The sequence below is a fragment of the Heloderma suspectum genome, chromosome 1, assembly GCF_057233095.1.
Source record: "Heloderma suspectum isolate Gila_16-S chromosome 1, 16-S_ref, whole genome shotgun sequence".
In the NCBI taxonomy this organism is placed as follows: domain Eukaryota; kingdom Metazoa; phylum Chordata; class Lepidosauria; order Squamata; family Helodermatidae; genus Heloderma; species Heloderma suspectum.
The window spans coordinates 209,574,006-209,590,718 of record NC_139458.1 but is presented as its reverse complement, the minus strand read 5'-3'; the positions used below and the strand labels follow the sequence as shown (position 1 = coordinate 209,590,718).

General features: G+C 44.0%; 1 protein-coding gene across 1 annotated transcript in view; it reads left to right on the top strand.

The window, feature by feature from the left end:
* Nucleotides 1–16,713, top strand: part of MPP4 (MAGUK p55 scaffold protein 4) — a 52,632-nt gene that overhangs the window by 29,229 nt on the left and 6,690 nt on the right. The window contains 10 exon segments of the mRNA XM_084817974.1: nucleotides 1,378–1,416; nucleotides 3,070–3,101; nucleotides 3,103–3,151; nucleotides 5,499–5,513; nucleotides 7,807–7,848; nucleotides 9,466–9,636; nucleotides 10,597–10,677; nucleotides 13,803–13,896; nucleotides 15,443–15,551; nucleotides 16,361–16,495. Coding sequence (XP_084674100.1) covers nucleotides 1,378–1,416; nucleotides 3,070–3,101; nucleotides 3,103–3,151; nucleotides 5,499–5,513; nucleotides 7,807–7,848; nucleotides 9,466–9,636; nucleotides 10,597–10,677; nucleotides 13,803–13,896; nucleotides 15,443–15,551; nucleotides 16,361–16,495 — 767 coding nt within the window.

The following is a 16,713-nucleotide window of genomic DNA, read 5'->3' as shown; positions in this document are numbered from 1 at the left end:
GCTGACTGAACCCGCCAAATTCCAGACAGCTAGGTCCAGCGGCTTTTGTGCTAGCCATGCATAAAGTTTCCTTTTCTCAAAGACTAAAATAAAAAGTAAAAACTGTCAAGCCACACAGGGGATTAGAGATCTTAATCAGAAGGTGTTTAAGGTGACCATTAGGAGGTTACTATCCCTAATCTCTGGTGTTTCATTTTTTTGTTTTTTGAGGTGCAAGAAACCTCTCTCCCCCTACTTTTCTGCTCTTACACACCCACTGTTGCGATCTTGCTTGCAATTAAATTTTGAAGAGGGAGATGGAAGGGAAGAAAGAGTTCCATGAGAAATACTGGTATTTCACAGAGCATCTGATTTCACTGCCCCAAACTGGAATCTTTGGCTTCTGCAGAAGTCTAGTAGCTTCAGTACAGCAAAGGATCCAGTCACCCTCCACAAACTTCTTTCTCCCCCTCCACTCTAATTTCTCCTAAATAGCTGTAGGACTTGAATTATTCCAAAAGGAGGGTTAGCGCTATGTGGCGTCATGATCGAAGAACTGCTGAGGCTTTTAAATAGGTTCTAGAGTATTTTAAAAAGTTAGAAAAAGCCCTCAGCCACCTCACCTCATGAAGTTAATGTAAGTACGTGCAATCCTTACAAACTCTCCACAGCCCCCTAAATTCCTCTGAAGTACTACCTCTCTGAAAGGAGCCACTTGGCTTAGGGAATTCTCTCCCCCCGCCTCACATTTGCAATCACCATTCTTCTTTTCTTCTTCCCTCCCCTCCCCTCCCCTCCCCTGTTCTCTCTCTCTCTCTCTCTCTCTCTCTCTCCTTTATTCCACCCAGAGCATATCTTGGGGAATTCTTAAAGAGAATTCTCTTTGGTGGGCAACAGAAGTTCTGAACTGTATTTGACTTTATACAAACAGACAAGAGGGTTGGTTTTTCTCCTTCTCACTCAAGCCTTTGAGAAAAGTGGGTTCACGTGGTTGCAGAGAAACAAATCTGGGGCTGTGCTGTTTGTCAATTGCCATTATCCAACAATAGGAAGGGCTGTAGCTCAGAGGCATGGGTGTTTCCTGTGTTTCACACATACTCTCCAGCAGTGCAGATCACACCATGGGGAAATGGCATTCACACCACTGTGCATGTGATAACGGGAGGCTGCTTCTCAATAAAAGATCTGGGAACTGCTGTGACAACTTAGTTTTTGCTTGGAATAGAAAGGAAGTTGTTATATAACGCATTACACCATGGTACACTATTGGGATACTAGACAAAGATGATAGAAATTGGGTCTCGGGGTGGATTAGTCATATCTATCACTGTATGAGATTTTCTTAAAGCTTTGAGAACTTGACCTGTTTTTTTCTTTTCCATTTTTTTTAATGTATAGAAGATGACATGCAGATTGATGAGAAGTGTGTAGAAACAGGTAATGGACTCTGGTTTGGGTAGATGGGCATTGCTATTCTTCAGTATTCTGCATCACTGAAGTACGAAAGAGACTGAAAATCCATTTATAAGTGAAGTGGTCTATTCGAATGATCTCTGATAGAATATGTAAAATAAATGTGTGTGAAAGAGAGAAAAGTGAGAAAGAAAAGAGAAATAAATAAATTGGGGTTATAATTCTGGTTATATCAACTAAAGAGAGCCAGCAGCAGGAAAGGACATGTTTTGTATTTCACTCCTTCTTGTGACAGTTTCACAAGGAATGCTCACAAGTTAACAATCCTTTTTGATCCAAACCATTATTTGAGCTTATGAATATGATCAGTGTGGTGTGTAACATGGAAGCACCATTTTAAATTGGAATTATAGGCACTGAAAATGTGACTATTTCGTTCAAGTGGGCTTGAAGAGCTAGCATTTTCCTGTTCCTGTGCAGGCCTAAAGAAGTGCATAAATAAATGGTCATAGGTCCCAAGTGTTGTTGTACCGCATAGATAATCCACCTAACAGATCTCTTCTCCTATGGTAAAAACACTGAAAGTGGTGTTTCTAAGAGTGCTTAGAATTATGCCAAATGTGGGCTCCTGTGACTTAACATGACTAAATGGGAAAAATGGGAAATTGGTCCCTTGGACAAGTTGCCTCATGCCAGATGGCAGCTTCTGGCTTGCTTACTCAGAAATGGAGAGCTGATCCTTTGCGCTGAGGAGAAGTTCAAGTAGACTCTTGGGAGGGTCAGTCAGCTCATGTGACTGTGGACTCTTGAGGCTGCAGCTCTGATCTAAACTGCTGTGTCTTTTATTCTGAGTTCTAAGGAAAACGTATTTGTTTTTTAAAATTCAGATGGTTGAATATGTTTGAATTCCTCAGACCATCCAAGCCTTCTTACATTTTCAGCTCCATTTTTGTGACCGTAAGTTCTGTATATATTGGGCAGCATCCAGTGCTGGTAATCTGCCAGTGCTCAATACGTTGTGCTAGTGCAAGAGGAAGCTAACGCAACCCCAGAAGCTAACCCAGTCTGGTGCTTCTGGTATGGGATGAGTCTGCGGGGCTCCCTTCCACAGGCTCCGCTGACCTGCTCTATTCTGAAAGTGCTAGTTTGGGCTAGTTTCCATTTGCATTAACATTAATTGCTGCTAGTGCCACGGTAAAGTTGGATACTGCCTAATGGCTCAGAGCATTTTTCATGTGGCAGTGAGTAACGTTAATCCAAACTAGATCAAAATATCCTTGAACCCCAGCAGGGTTGACAGCTTCTTTGAGGATGCAATTTAGATTGGGAAACGGTGTGTGTGTGTGTGTGTGTGTGTGTGTGTGTGGGGCGGGGGGGTGATGTTTCCTCTCCCTTGTAAATTCGGTCCTGTTTAACCTCAGAACCTGCACCAAATGGGTCCAAAGCACCCAGTGGTCCTGTCTATCCCCACCAGTGCTACTGATCCAATCCAGTTCAGAGCTTATCTGCGCAGTACAGCTGCTTTTAACGGAAACCAAGACCCAATTATGGATCTGCCTCGTCACATGTACTTTGGTGCCTAAGCAGGGCTCAGAAGAGGAAATGAGAACCTGATAGTGTCCTAATGCTGCAGGGATGGGAAATCCTTTCTGATGTGTTATGTTATAATTATCGTAGACAGTGATAGTACTGAAATGAAATGTATTTGCTATTTTTTGCTCCCTGGATGACTTAAAAGACGAGGAGACTTTTGAGTCTGGTAAGTACAATTCTTCCTGCAATTCTGGTTGCTAACCATACTTTTGTTAATTGTAAGAGCCTCCAAAAAGAGGGTGTGGTGGAGGTGATTAAACAACCATTCCATCTTTAAAGTGGGGTGTGTGTGTAAAAAGCTATGAGCTTCTTTGTGTTGTCTGAGCCAGACCTGGAGATTTTAATAACCAAAATAAGACACATTTCAGACAAATTGGGTGCTCTTCTCATTAACAGAAGTGTTTATTCAGTTTTGAATTATTCTTATGCATATGATGAAAATTGTAGAACTATGCAAGTGTCACAGAGGACAGCTGGAAAGTAATGAGATTACGTTACGTAAGTGTAATTGAAGGGCTAATCTTCTTCATGGCATCCTTATTACTCTTGATGATGCAGCATACCAGGATGAATTTGCCTCTTCAATACCAGGATGAATTTGCACATTAAAAATAAAAGTAGGGCAGGTCAGACATACTATCTGGAGCATATCTGTCTGTAAACTGAGTAGATCACGGTTAAAGCAACTGTGAATAAAAATAGTAATTATGAGGTATCATGCTGCCATTTCTAAGGAACTTTTTTTTCAGAGCAAACAAGGTTTTTTATAATCCTTACCAAGTATATCCTGAGGTGTTCCCCCCCCCCCCAGAATTGTTCAGACTCTTAGAACAAATTAGGTGACATATCAGCCTGGCTTGCACGTAATGCTAAACCATGGTTTCTTTAAACCATGGTTTGTTGCCCTACCAGGGTTTGGCAGAAGACTGAACAAACAATGATTTGTTTTCTCAGTCCCTGTGTTGTTAGTTTCCTTCCTCCTTTGCCTGCTTCCTCCCTGTAACCCAACTGCCTTTGTGGCACTACAGTACTGGCATGTAAAGAGGCTGGGTTTTTTGACTGCCTTCGCCCTTTGCCTCTGTAGCCCACAATTCTGGGTTTGCATGAAATGACAACTCGTGCAGTCTGTTTGTACATAATGACAACCAATGGGTAGTTGTGCATGAGCGTGCCCACCTCTTCCACTTTACAGCACAACCCACAATCAGCCCCTTTGCAGGTTGTACAGCTTGATGTGCAAACCTGGACCACTGGGTTGTTTAAGGGCTAAATAACCCAGCTGTTAATCCATGGCTTGTTGTTTGGGTAACCTCTGGGGCGTTTCGCCTAAAACCATCCAGTGGTCTGGCTTCACACATCCCACCGCACAACCTACAAAGGAGCTGATCGTGGGTTTTGCTGTAAAGCGGAAGAGACGGGCGCACTGCAGGCAGTGTACGAGCTTGTGTACAACAGCCCATTGTTGTTTAAACTAATGGGTAATCATTACATGTGAGCCACATAATGGTTTAAACAACCCACAGTTCACAACCCAACAACAAACCATGGATTCTCTTTGTGGGTTGTTCGTAATTAACAACCATAGCTAACCAATAGTTCCAGGTTTGTACATTACAACAACCCACGATTCAACAAACCATGGTTAATTAAACTATGGTCTGTCATTGCATGCAAACCAGGTTAGTGTCAGAACTGGCCCTCCCATTAGGCAGAGTGCGGCAACAACCTCAGGTGGCAGACCACGGGGGCGGGGGGGCAGCAGTGGCAGCCCTCCAGTCATTCCCCTCTGATGGAGGACAGAGCTGTGTGTGCCACATGGCTTGTCCTGCACCTTCTAAACTACTCCGCTGCCATCAGGGGCAGAGGAGGACACTGTCTTGACACCAATATTTAAGTAAAATTCAACTGCCAGTCCAGTTCACTTCTGTACATGGAATGCGGAGGGTGCCATCTTGTCCTTTGCCTTATGCAGCAAAATGTCTTGGGCTGGCCCTGCACACTGTTTTCCTGATCCAAGAGTTCCAGTGTACCAAAAGCCATAGAGCTTAGTTTAAGGGCAAGTCTAAATTTCTTTAAAGGCTTGAAATTCTAGGAGGCCAAAACTGTTTTCCCTGCATAAGCCTTAAAGTATGTTGCAGAAGGAACTAAGAGACAAAAGTTGAAAGTAATGAGGATTTTTGAAAAAAAAAAAAATGGTCAGACAGGGATTGAAGTGAGATTTGGGGCAGAAGAGGCATGTTACTCAAGGGGCAATACCAAGTGGCCTGCACGGAGTTGAGCCAGGCTGATGCTTCAGCCTCAGCAGGCACTGGGAAAGAAGATGGGTGTATGTGGTTGCTAGAAGTTTCGAATGCACTATTAAGAATAGTCAGCTTTAGTGAAAGGCTGCACTAGTCATACTGAATGATCTGTTCTTTCTGCTACGCTATGTCACATATATGGACTTGAACTACTCACAGCCGTAATTTTTAATCTGAGTCTTCCTATTCTTACATTTTTGTGCAAAATACCAGAGGAGCTTAAAGAAGGTAACTTTACATTTTCCTTTCTCCTCTAGATGTTAAAAAGTAGGTTGTTGATTATTTGTTTATGGCTAGGAATCTCAGGGGCATATACACAATGACAAGTTTATTTGTTCATTCTAGTCAGATAAATACGCCGATAAATAAATCTACAGGATAGGCCAAGCATGGGCACTGATGTATATTTAGCATATTTAGCATAACATATGTATGTTTACCAAATGATAACACATTTGTATGATCTAGGGCAAGGTAGGCAACCTGGTGCCCTCCAAGTGTTTTGGACTACAACTCCCATAATCCCTTCCAATTTGCTATGCTGGCTGGGGTTTATGGGAGTTATAGTCCAAAACATCAGGAGGGCACCAGGTTAGGGAAGGGGCCATTCTACGTATACTTCTTTAGGTATATTGAGGAAGATTTCATGCTGTGTGTGTTCACTAATTACACGGTGAAGGTGTTAGGATGGTGGACAAGTGTATTGGTCCTTTATTTTTGCACCTGTTCCCCACTTGATTGTTATCTTGGCATGTCTGATGTGTGCTTGGGGAATACAATCCTGGGCAAATGTTTGCCATGATGAAAGTACTGTTTCACATTCCCTACTTCCTCATACAGTAGGAAGTTCCAAGACAGTTGCACAGACTGGATCCTTGGGGGGAGAGAATATTGGCAACGTATGGTGCCTTGAGTAATAAATAGTTTGTTACAAATACACAGGTTGAGCAATAGTGAGGCAAGCAGGCACTGCAAGCAGAATCGGAGCCCGTATGGCTTCTGCCGCCAGTTAAAAAAAATACAGTCCTGCCTTTTCTTCTTCTCTCGCTAGCCAAATTCAGCTGCCTTTCTTTGGTGTCTGGACCCCTACTCAGACCAGGCAAACTAATTCATAGCCTGCAGGTGGATGATCCTGCAAGCTGTGTTTTCTATAGGCTGACCTAGAGTGCTTCCAGATAGAGGGGTCCAAGCACTAATTATCAGAAGGCATTGTGCAGCTATTCTGCCTTTTCTTTCTTAATGGATTTTCTGCGGTAAGAAAAAAAGACAAGAAGCAGTGGGAAACCATGGGAGGGTTACCCATGACTGGCAACAATGTCTGTACAATTCTGTGGGCATTTCTACACCAGCCTAAAATCCTGCATTTAAAATGGGGCTTTCTGCTTCCGTTTTAAATGCAGGATCAGCACTGACTCCCTTTACACGTGCTCCCTTTTCCCCCTCCCCTTCTCCCCTCCTTCTCCCCATATCTGAGTCTTCCATTATCTTTCACTGATCTTGCTCCCTCTTCTTGCCACTTTTCCCCTTTTCATGGAGGGAACTCAAGCGGAACACAATGGGGTAATTTGATAGCTCATTATCTGCGATCTATTTAAAAATGGAACAAAGGGCATTTAGTGCAGGAGATGCCCTGGAGGGACATGGGGTCATGTAAAGAGCTTGCAGACTTCCATGAAGGAGCAATCTCAGTCGCATGGTAAAAGCTCCGTGTGAAGAGCCCATAAGCAATCTGAGCCTTCTTAAATGGAAATTACCCAATGTAAAAGGCTCAACAGTTATTCCTTTTTGTTAATTTAATTTTTTAAAGTTTTAAAAGGCAGCTGTGAAACACACACACGTCAACCAAAACAAGGTTTTCCAGTGTTAAACATACATGTTGAGAACAACTGAGAAAAAGTTAAGACATGCCTAAATCTCACTACATGTTACCTAAACAATTTGGGAGTCACTTGCTCATTATCTGCGATCTGTTTAAAAACAGAACAAAGAGCATTTAGTGCAGGAGGGTCATGGCAGGGTCACGGCGTCATGTAAAGAGCATGGAAACTTCTGTGAAGGAGCAATCTCAATTATGGGATAAAAGCATGGTGTGAAGGAGCCCTGTGAATGAGGCAGGGCGATTGCAGGATAAAAACCTTGTCTGGAAGCACCTAATGGACAATTTAGAAAGTGCCCATTATTCACCAAAAGCTAACAAACTAAATCAGAACCAAGATAATTGACCACAACAGAGCAATGTGGCTATAAAAAAGGACAAAAGCGTCACATTTACAGTTGTGAAGAGCTCCTGCTGCTTCTATAATTGTTACAGCCTCTTTTGAATGCTAGACTTTTTGAGTTAGTAATTAGTCTCTCTCTCTCTCCCTCTCCCCCCGCCCTTTTGTGGCATGATTATTAATTAAAATGATACTCTTTTTCATCTTTTATATGAAAGAACAAGTAAAATGCTACAGTTCTGATAATCACTCTGCTTTTTCCTTATCCTTCCTCACTTTTTACATGTTGCTTTTTCACATTACAGAAGAGGAAGAATTCAGTGGATCTGGTCAGCAGGTCTTCATTAGTACGTAGTTACTTTGAGAGACTGAAGAATTGGTGTGTGAACTCTTGCTGAGCTGCCAAAGTAGTTCATTGTCCTTTTTATTGGAGAAGTGTTCACCCTGTGCTTCATTCCTGAATATTCATTTACTTACTCCATCTTTGCTATTGTCCTGCAGGCCTTCAACAATCCACTCTTCTATAAAGTTTTTACATTTTGTAGTTCTTTCCTGATAATAAGTTTCTAGTTCTCATGGCTCCCTCTGCTTAAAAAAAATGACAGCATTTCCACTGACTTTAGAAGCTTTTGACTCATGGTCTATTTAGAAAGATGCATGAACTCAATGTAAACTGCCCTGATAATTTTATTAATTTAATAATGTAGTACCTGTAATAAATAGGATGGATGCATGAATGTTTGAGGAGTTAGTACAGATTCCAAACTACTTTATGTTCATTGCTGAGTATTGTCCATTATTTAGACAAATGTAACGGGGTTTAACGTTCCGCAAAACCACAGAATCCTAAATATATCCTGGTACAGCCCAGAGACAGGTTTTACCACCTCAGTGAGAAACAACCAATGGCTATTGGCCATGAGAGCAAAATGCAACTTTTACATTCAGAGACAGCATACCTCTGAATATCAGAAGCTATCGATCAGGGGTGCTCAACCTTTTTGGCCCCGAGAGCTGCATGAAATGCTTGGTTGGAGGCTGGGGGCCACACACGTGTATACACACAGGTGTACATGCACACACATACATACCATTGATCCTGATACAGATTACTCTTTCCTTGCTGCTGGCAACGGTGGGGAAAGAGGGATCTATATTAGGGTCTCTGGGGATCTGAGTAGAAAGTACAGGCAGGGGGGAATTCATCCGGAGTGGCAGTTGGACCGGTCCTAACATTAGGCAGAGGGAGGCAGTCACCTCAGGTGGCAGATGCTGGAGGAGAGAGCTGAGAGCTATGTGGCCTGCCCTGTGCCCGCTAAGCTAGCCTGCTGCCTTCAGGTGTGGTGGAAGGCGCTGTCCCATCACCAGTGGTGAAGTCAGATTCAACTGCCAGTCAAATCAGGTTTTGTACATGGAATGGGAAGGGGGCACCATCTTGTTCTTTGTCTCAGGTGGCAAAATGTCTTGGGCTGGCTCTGGGTGGTCAGGGCATCCATAGGAGGCCAGAGAAAAGACCTTGAGGGATTGTGCACCCCTGCTGTAGACAAAACAGGGAGTGGCCATCACTTCCAAGCCAGCCTATGGGCTGCCCAGAGGCCTCTGAAAGCAGAGCAACAGATAAGATGGGCCATGGTCTATTCCAGCAGATTTGTTCTGATGTTTATAACAGAAACTGTCCATCACTCCAGATTTCACTGGCATGCAGGGAAGGGGGTTGAAGCAGGGCCCTTGGCACAACTAGAAATGTGGGAGCAAGAAGGCGGCTCTATCCAGGACTCAACCAAGCTAAAGGATCGGGCATAATAATAGGATACCATCAGGAGTTCCATGATCTGATGCAGAAGGGAGGGAGCATCGGAAGGGTCAAAAATATTGCAGGCTGGCCCTGGTAGCTTATCAAGCAGAGCCAGCCTTTCTGTTCAGTGGCCAGCTTTTACAGGTCTCTCTGTTTCTGCTTTCCTCAGCTGGTTTCCGGAGAAGCATGCGCCTGTGTCGCAGGAAATCCCACAACAGCCACCTACCCTGTTACGCCCAGTGTCCCAGTGGCTGCTACAGTGCTGTAGCAGCTCCTTATGAAGAGGTGGTGAGATACCAGAGGCTCCCCGGGGATCGAAAGAGATTAATTGTCCTCATAGGTAAGTAGCAACAACTTAACTTGGTTCTGATGACTAATAATAAGATGTGATTGTGGTGGGCCTGAGCTCATCACCAAGACCAACTTGGATTTGTTCAAGGGAAATTCATCTATTCATAGCAGCTGGAAAAGTGTGCAGGCAAGTTGCCACTTAATAGAATGGGTTAGGGCCAGCCCTACCATTAGGGAGAGTGAGGCAGCAATCTCAGGCAGCTGACTTGTCATGAAAAGGCAGCAAAATGTTTGTTGTTTATCTTACTGTTTTTTTGTTTTACTGTCTGGAATGGGGAGAAGTGCTTGTGGGATTTTTTGCCCCAGGAGCTGAAATAACTTGACCGGCCTTGGCTTGGAAGGGAGGGGCACTTGGAAGGGAGGGGCACGATTCATGGCTCCACCTCAGGGAGCAAAGTGTCCCGGGCCAGCCTCGGAGTAGGTCTTTGCAGGATAGAGAAAAACCGTTGCGCCTCATCATGTGATCTAGTGCAGGGCTGTGGAGCCTCTTTCAGCCCGAGGGCCAAATTCCATTTCAGAGAAGCTCTCAGGGGCTGTGTTCCAGTGGTGGGTGGGCCCAAAGGCAAAAAGAGTGGGGCCAAAATCCTAAAATGCCAGCATATTGTTGCATAAGTCTCTTTCTGCCAGTAACGAAGCCCTCAGGAGAGGCTTTTCAACCTTTTAGAACAGGGAAAACACTGCACATACACTGGGAAACCACCAGACGATAGATGGTCAGGGGAAGGGGACAGGGACAACTGGGGACCCCTGGAGGGCTGGGTTGGAACCCCAAGTGGCCTAGATTTGGCCCATGGGCCTGAGGTTTGACACCCCTGATCTAGGAGCCTTATGCTCTCTACCCTAATTCAGGAAATAAATAGCTCTTCTTCTGTGACTACTATAGCATATTGTACTAGGAGATGTGGCGTTCTCATTCAACACCTAGCTGTTGCTTTCTTGAAATATTCAGGTCCTTCAGGTGTTGGAGTGAATGAGCTGCGGCGGCAGCTTATCGGAATAAACCCTCATCACTTTCAAAGTGCAGTGCCACGTATGTGAGATTTTATGTTTGTATTCTTAATTCTAGTAGTGGAAGGAGAGCGAAAATCAGGGGTCCACAAATCTTGTCTTGCCATAGTAGCCTGCTATTATTTGTGGTTGTCGCTGGTGTCACCCAGAATTCTTTATAATGCACAGAAGGACTTGGGGGGAAAGGTCAGTCTCTCTTTTCAGAAGCAGTGAAAATCTCTCTTGCTGCTTCTCCATGTCTCCAAGGCCAATGTAGAGTGAGAGGCGGAGATTCCTTTCCCTCACATTCTTTGGATATGCGAGAACAGGGGTGGGCAACTTGTGGCCTTCCAGATATTGTTGGATTGCATCTCCCATCAGCTCTAGACCGCATAGCCAATGGTGAGGGATCATGGGAGCTGCAGTCCAACAGCATATGGAGGGCCAGAAGTTGCCCACACCTGTGCTGGAGCAGAGGTGGCAGAAGGTAGAACAGGAACTGCCAATAGAATTCTGGGTAATTCGCAGTAAGGATTCTGACTCCCAATTGCTTGAAAACAAAATGACACCCACCCACCCACTGAAATGAAGAAAACTTGGGATAACCAAATTATGGATTTTTGTGTGGAAGAACTGTGAACTCAGTTGAGTTCTGGTACTGGAAATAAATTCCTGGGCTCAGAATTCTTTGATTCTAAGTGTGTGTCTTTTGCACCTGCTTCTGGTGGGTAGATCTTGGGGTTCCAGGAAATGAGATTCTGTTAGCCTAAAGCCTGCCCACCAGTCTACCAGAGAACTTGCAAGAGCTCAGGATGTTTCTCACTTAGTATGAAATAATGGACCCCGTCCGTCTTTTCAGTTCTCTGCGATACATGCAGAGTTCAAGGAAGTGAGAGCTGACACTATGTTGGGCAACTTGGGGTTGGTGGTTGCCTGAAAGTGATTTGTGGTCCTGGCTGCCCACCTGGTAACCAGGTCATCCTTGGGGGAAGCTCTAAAGTAGCCAGTGTGATGTCGTGATTAGAGCACCCTTCCCCAACCTGCTGCCCTCCAGATTTGTTGGACTACAAGTCTAGCATTCCCTAGCCAGCTTGTAGTCCAACACATCTGGAGGGCAGCAGATTGGGGAAGGCTGGTCTAGAGGGTTAGACCAAGACCAGCAATTTCCAGGTTTGAATCCCTGTTCAACTGTGACGCTCACTGGGTGACCTTAAGCCCATCAGCCAAGAGCTGTTGTGAGGATAAAATTGGAAGAGGACAGGCATACCAAATATGCTCCTTTGAGTTCCTTGGGGAAAGGACAGAAATAAAAAGAAATAAAATAAAATAACCTTCCTCCTGCTACTCAGTACTTGTAAAGTAGTTTTACTGCCTGTGTTGATAGCTCTGGGGTAGTATCCAATGTTAGTCCAATTTGGAGTAGACCCATTGAAATGAATGGGACTAAAGTTAGGCATGACTAACTTAAGTCCCATTCATTTCAATGGGTCTACTCCAAGTTGGACTAACATTGGATACCACCCTCTACGTGCAGCCTAAGGACCATTTCATATTTTGTGCAGCAGCCCGCCTGTGTTTGCCACTCTGTGCGCTCTCGACAGGAAGCCTTGGATCCGAAGGACACATTTCACATGCGTTTTTTAGGCTGCAGAGATTGTCTTGTTTAACCTATTATATACAAACTGCTCTGGGAGCCTTTTCAGCTGAGAAGCAGGATATAGATAGATAGATAGATAGATAGATAGATAGATAGATAGATAGATAGAGATATAGATATACACACACACACAAACATATATATATACACACATACATACATATAGTGTGTATGTATGAATGGAATGGAAGGCAGCCTTGATATAACAAGAATTGCTTGCAGTGAGGATAATCAGGGGTAGAGAGGGAGAGAAACGTAAGCCCTGTTCATGCATTCCAAAGAACAGGTGTGGGCTCAAACTGAGGATGGGGATGCACACACAGGTCTTGTCCCCATGCCAGGCCCTCTGCCCCTTCATTCCCCAACTTCACAGCTCCACACGACGAGGTCTGAAACAGGGTTCTACTCCTGTTCAATTGAATGTGAGTAGAAAGCTTGGCGCAGTTGGGGCCCTTGTTTTATCAGGATCTCCAGCTACACGGACTGTTCTACTCGCGTTCAATTGCGAACATTGCGCCGTGAGGACGGGGAAGGGGAGGGCTAGCATGAAGGAGCTCTCGCGCATTGTTTGGAACACCTTCTTCAGAATGTGTGAATAGGGCCTTAATCTTTCCATGGCTCATGATTTCCCTGCTCCAAATTGCCCCCTGCCCAGTGGCTTTTCTTCCCCGGGGTTTCAAATGCATGGTTGCTGTCCAGATAGAAGGGAAACTGGCTGCTCTTGTAGGTTTTCCCACTTGTATCCCTAATCCTTCAGCCGGTCCATGTAATGACCTCTGATTCTGCATTCAGAATTGGTAGCAAAGCCAGTCGATACAGGATACCCTAATATCTCATCTCTACATTTAAAAAAATTAGAAATGGTGTTGCTCTGGTTCTCTGTTCTGAATAGTCAAAGAAACTTGCCCCATGTGTCACAACTGGAAACTGAATCTGAGACCATGGCTTGCAATCTGGATACACCATGAGGTCATTCTGGGCCAATCAGTTGAGGTTATAGTTACTGAGTGACAAGTACATTGCTCAGTAAGATTGTTTCTACTGGGAGACAGTATGTTCACTTTTTTAAAATGCCATTTTTGATTGCTGCTCTGTGATGGCTATCTCGTGTAACCAGGCTACAACATGATAAAATGTGGGTGGGTCTTTGCATACTTTTGAAATAAGTTAGGCTGACAGGAGTTGGGTTCAAAGGAGCTTTTGTGTGCAGCTGGACTTTATTGATTTTCTTCTTTTCTGCTGCCCTGGAGGATGCTCCTGAAAATCTTCTGACTTGAGGAGCAGCTTTCTGGGTGGTGTGCAGGGCTGAGGTAGGAAGGGAAAATGTCAAGAGTTCTGAGGCACATTTGACGGTTCCCCACGAGGTCTCTTTGGAACCAGGACAGGGCTTTTAATGTGGGCTATTTCAACAATCGGACAGACAAGTAAAGTGTTTGCCAAAAAAAAGTTCTATCCTAGTAATTATGTACAGATGAATTAATATAGTTTTAATTCTTATTCCTTGTAAACAGATACAACACGTGCTCAAAAGAGCTATGAAGTGAACGGTCGAGAGTATCACTATGTACCAAAGGAAACATTTGAAAATATGGTATACACTCACAGGTAGTTTTTAGGTTCATATTGATTACCCTTCTTCTTCTGTTATGTTTCAAGATCATGTTGTTAAGGACAAGGATGGAGGAGAAAGGTGTTAATGTCTGCCACAGATTTCCTAATTGGCATGTAAGAATCATGTCATACTTGACACTGCCATTTGCTGTTATTGTAAGTGCAGTTACGGCAAACCAGTATCGTTATTGGTTTTAAAGCACCTTGTGATTCTGTGCCATATGTAACCTGCTGCATGGCTGCAACATAATTTTGTCGTCACTGATCCTGTTAACGAAATCCTGGTTGAGTATTACCAATGTACATAATACTATTTTGAACATAATCAACCCATGAGGAGGAATGGACAAAAATCTGTCAGTTTCATTTGCAAGTTAATTCTGTCCTGTTCCTGTGTATGGGGGTGGGGGGAATTATTTATATTAGAAAGAATATGCAGGGATCTCCCATCCCCTGCTTTGGTTTGCTGTACTCTCTCGCTTTAAGCAATTTTCTCCCAGCCCAGCTCTTTTCCAGAATCAGAGCTGAGCTAGGAGAAAGCTGCTTAAAGCAGGGATGAGCAACCTGTGGCCCTCAGCTTAATTTTAAAAGCCCCCTCTGGAAGCGATCTGTCTCTCCCCAGGCAGCCTGCTGGGCACAGAGGAAGGGAAAAGAAATAAAGAGAGGAGGAGATGGCAGAAAGAGACAGAAGGGGCTAACCCTGCCTGCTTTTGGCACTGGCCTCACCCACTGCTGGCATGTGGCCCCTACTGAATCACCACCACCACCACCCTGAGGGAATGTGGCCCTCTCAAGCAAAAAGGTTCCCTATCCCCAAGTAAGAGCAATGCAGTGTGCTGAGGTAAAGGGCATCTCTACGCCAGCCTAAAATCCTGCCTTTAAAACGGGGCTTTCTGCTTCCGTTTTAAATGCAGGATCACGACGACTCCCTTTTTCACGTGCTTCCTTTTCCCCCATGCCCTTCCCCCTCCTTCTCCCCGTATCTGAGTCTTCCATGATCTTTCATTGATCTCGCTCCTCTTCTTGCTGCTTTAACTCTTTTTATGGAGGAAACTAAAGCGGAACACAACAGGGTAATTTGAGAGCTCATTATCTGTGATCTATTTAAAAAAGGAACAAAGGGCATTTAGTGCAGGAGACACCTTGGAGGGTCATGGTGTCATGTAAAGTGCCCACAAACTTCCATAGAGGAGCAGTCTCAATTGCTGGATAAAAGCCCTGTGTGAAGGAGCCCAAAGTGGGGATAGGGGGAAAGGTTTTGCTTCTTTCCCCCTCATGCTCTTTTAAATGTGTCATAAATAACAGACACACACGCATACCTGACTCCACATGATATGTAAATGGGGCAGACATATGGACAGCTGTTCCTTCACATTTTGTTTGACGTTGAAGTACTAGTCCTATCTTGACATTATTTAAAAGTGTTTTGAATATGTGTCGTATCTTAGAATGCTTGGTTCTAAATAATGCAGTGTTCCATTTGAAGCAGGCCATCTCATCTTGCTCCTCTCTCCTGTTGCCTGTTTTACCACGCTTGCAGAATGCTGGAGTATGGAGAATACAAGGGCAATCTTTACGGCACAAGCACTGATGCAGTACGTACAGTACTTGATGAAGGGAAGATCTGTGTAGTGGATTTAGAGCCTCAGGTGAGTCATGTAGAGAGCAGTTAATGTCAACGTTTCATGTACTAAACTGTTAGTTCCATCCTTGAAGATTAGGGAAAACGTGGAATGAAATTTTGCTGCATGTTCTTCAAGTAAAGGTGGTTAGGGCAACTCCATGAAAAAAATACAAATATGCCAAGGTTGGTAGGGAATAATATCCGTGTAATGGTTTTATCTATTCAGTGCAGTTAATTAGTAAATACGGCACAGTTACTAACAGTAGGTTGGATCCGGATTTAGGCACATTCAGTGAAGCAGGCAGAAGCAGAGTTCTTCACCCCCCCCATGGCAGCACCTCCCGCCTGTGGAAAATGCTCTGTGGAAGTTTGGGGGATGCTGCTGAATGGGGTAGTGTGTGGTGTCAGGGGAGAGGGGGGATTCCTGAAAATCAGACAGAGTGAAACTCCTCTCACAGAAAGTGCCTCTGCCCAATTTTCAGGAATCCCTCCTTCCCCCCACACCACAGGCTACCTGGCAGGGTCCTCCACCTTCTGCCCAACCCTATTGCATGTGTTTTAATTTGGATCCAACCTGATGTCTGGACTAGGAATTATTAGTGATACGATTTTTGACCCAGATGTTCTTGAATTACTGTAAACTTTGGAGAGAAGAAATTCGTTTCTGTTTTGAAGTTGATGGGCTCAAACATGCATATCTGAATTATAGCCTATATATTTCAAATCAGTAATGGTTTGTTTTTAGTAGGAATAAAACCTGGACAGGGTAAGTGTATCACATGTTCAATACACTAAGCTAATTTTTAAAATTTTATTTAACGTTTTGTCTTGCAGAGTATTCAGTTGGCTCGTATGCATGAACTGAAGCCCTACATTATATTTATTAAGCCACCAAGCATAAGCTGCATGAAACAGTCTCGGAAAAATGCTAGGATTATTACAGACTATTATGTGAACATGAAGTTTAAGGTGAGAATTGAGAGGAGGAAACAGGCTGTCTGAATTGTGTAGCCCTCTGAGTCACAGACATCACCTTGGTAGTTCTTCACTCTTCATGTGAAATACCTTTAAACTCTTGTTAGAACAACTCTGAGGTAGATCATCATGTCAGTATTATAGATGTAAAGGTAGTGATTTAACTAAGACAGCCTTTCCCAATCTGGTGGACTACAGCTCCCATCATAAGG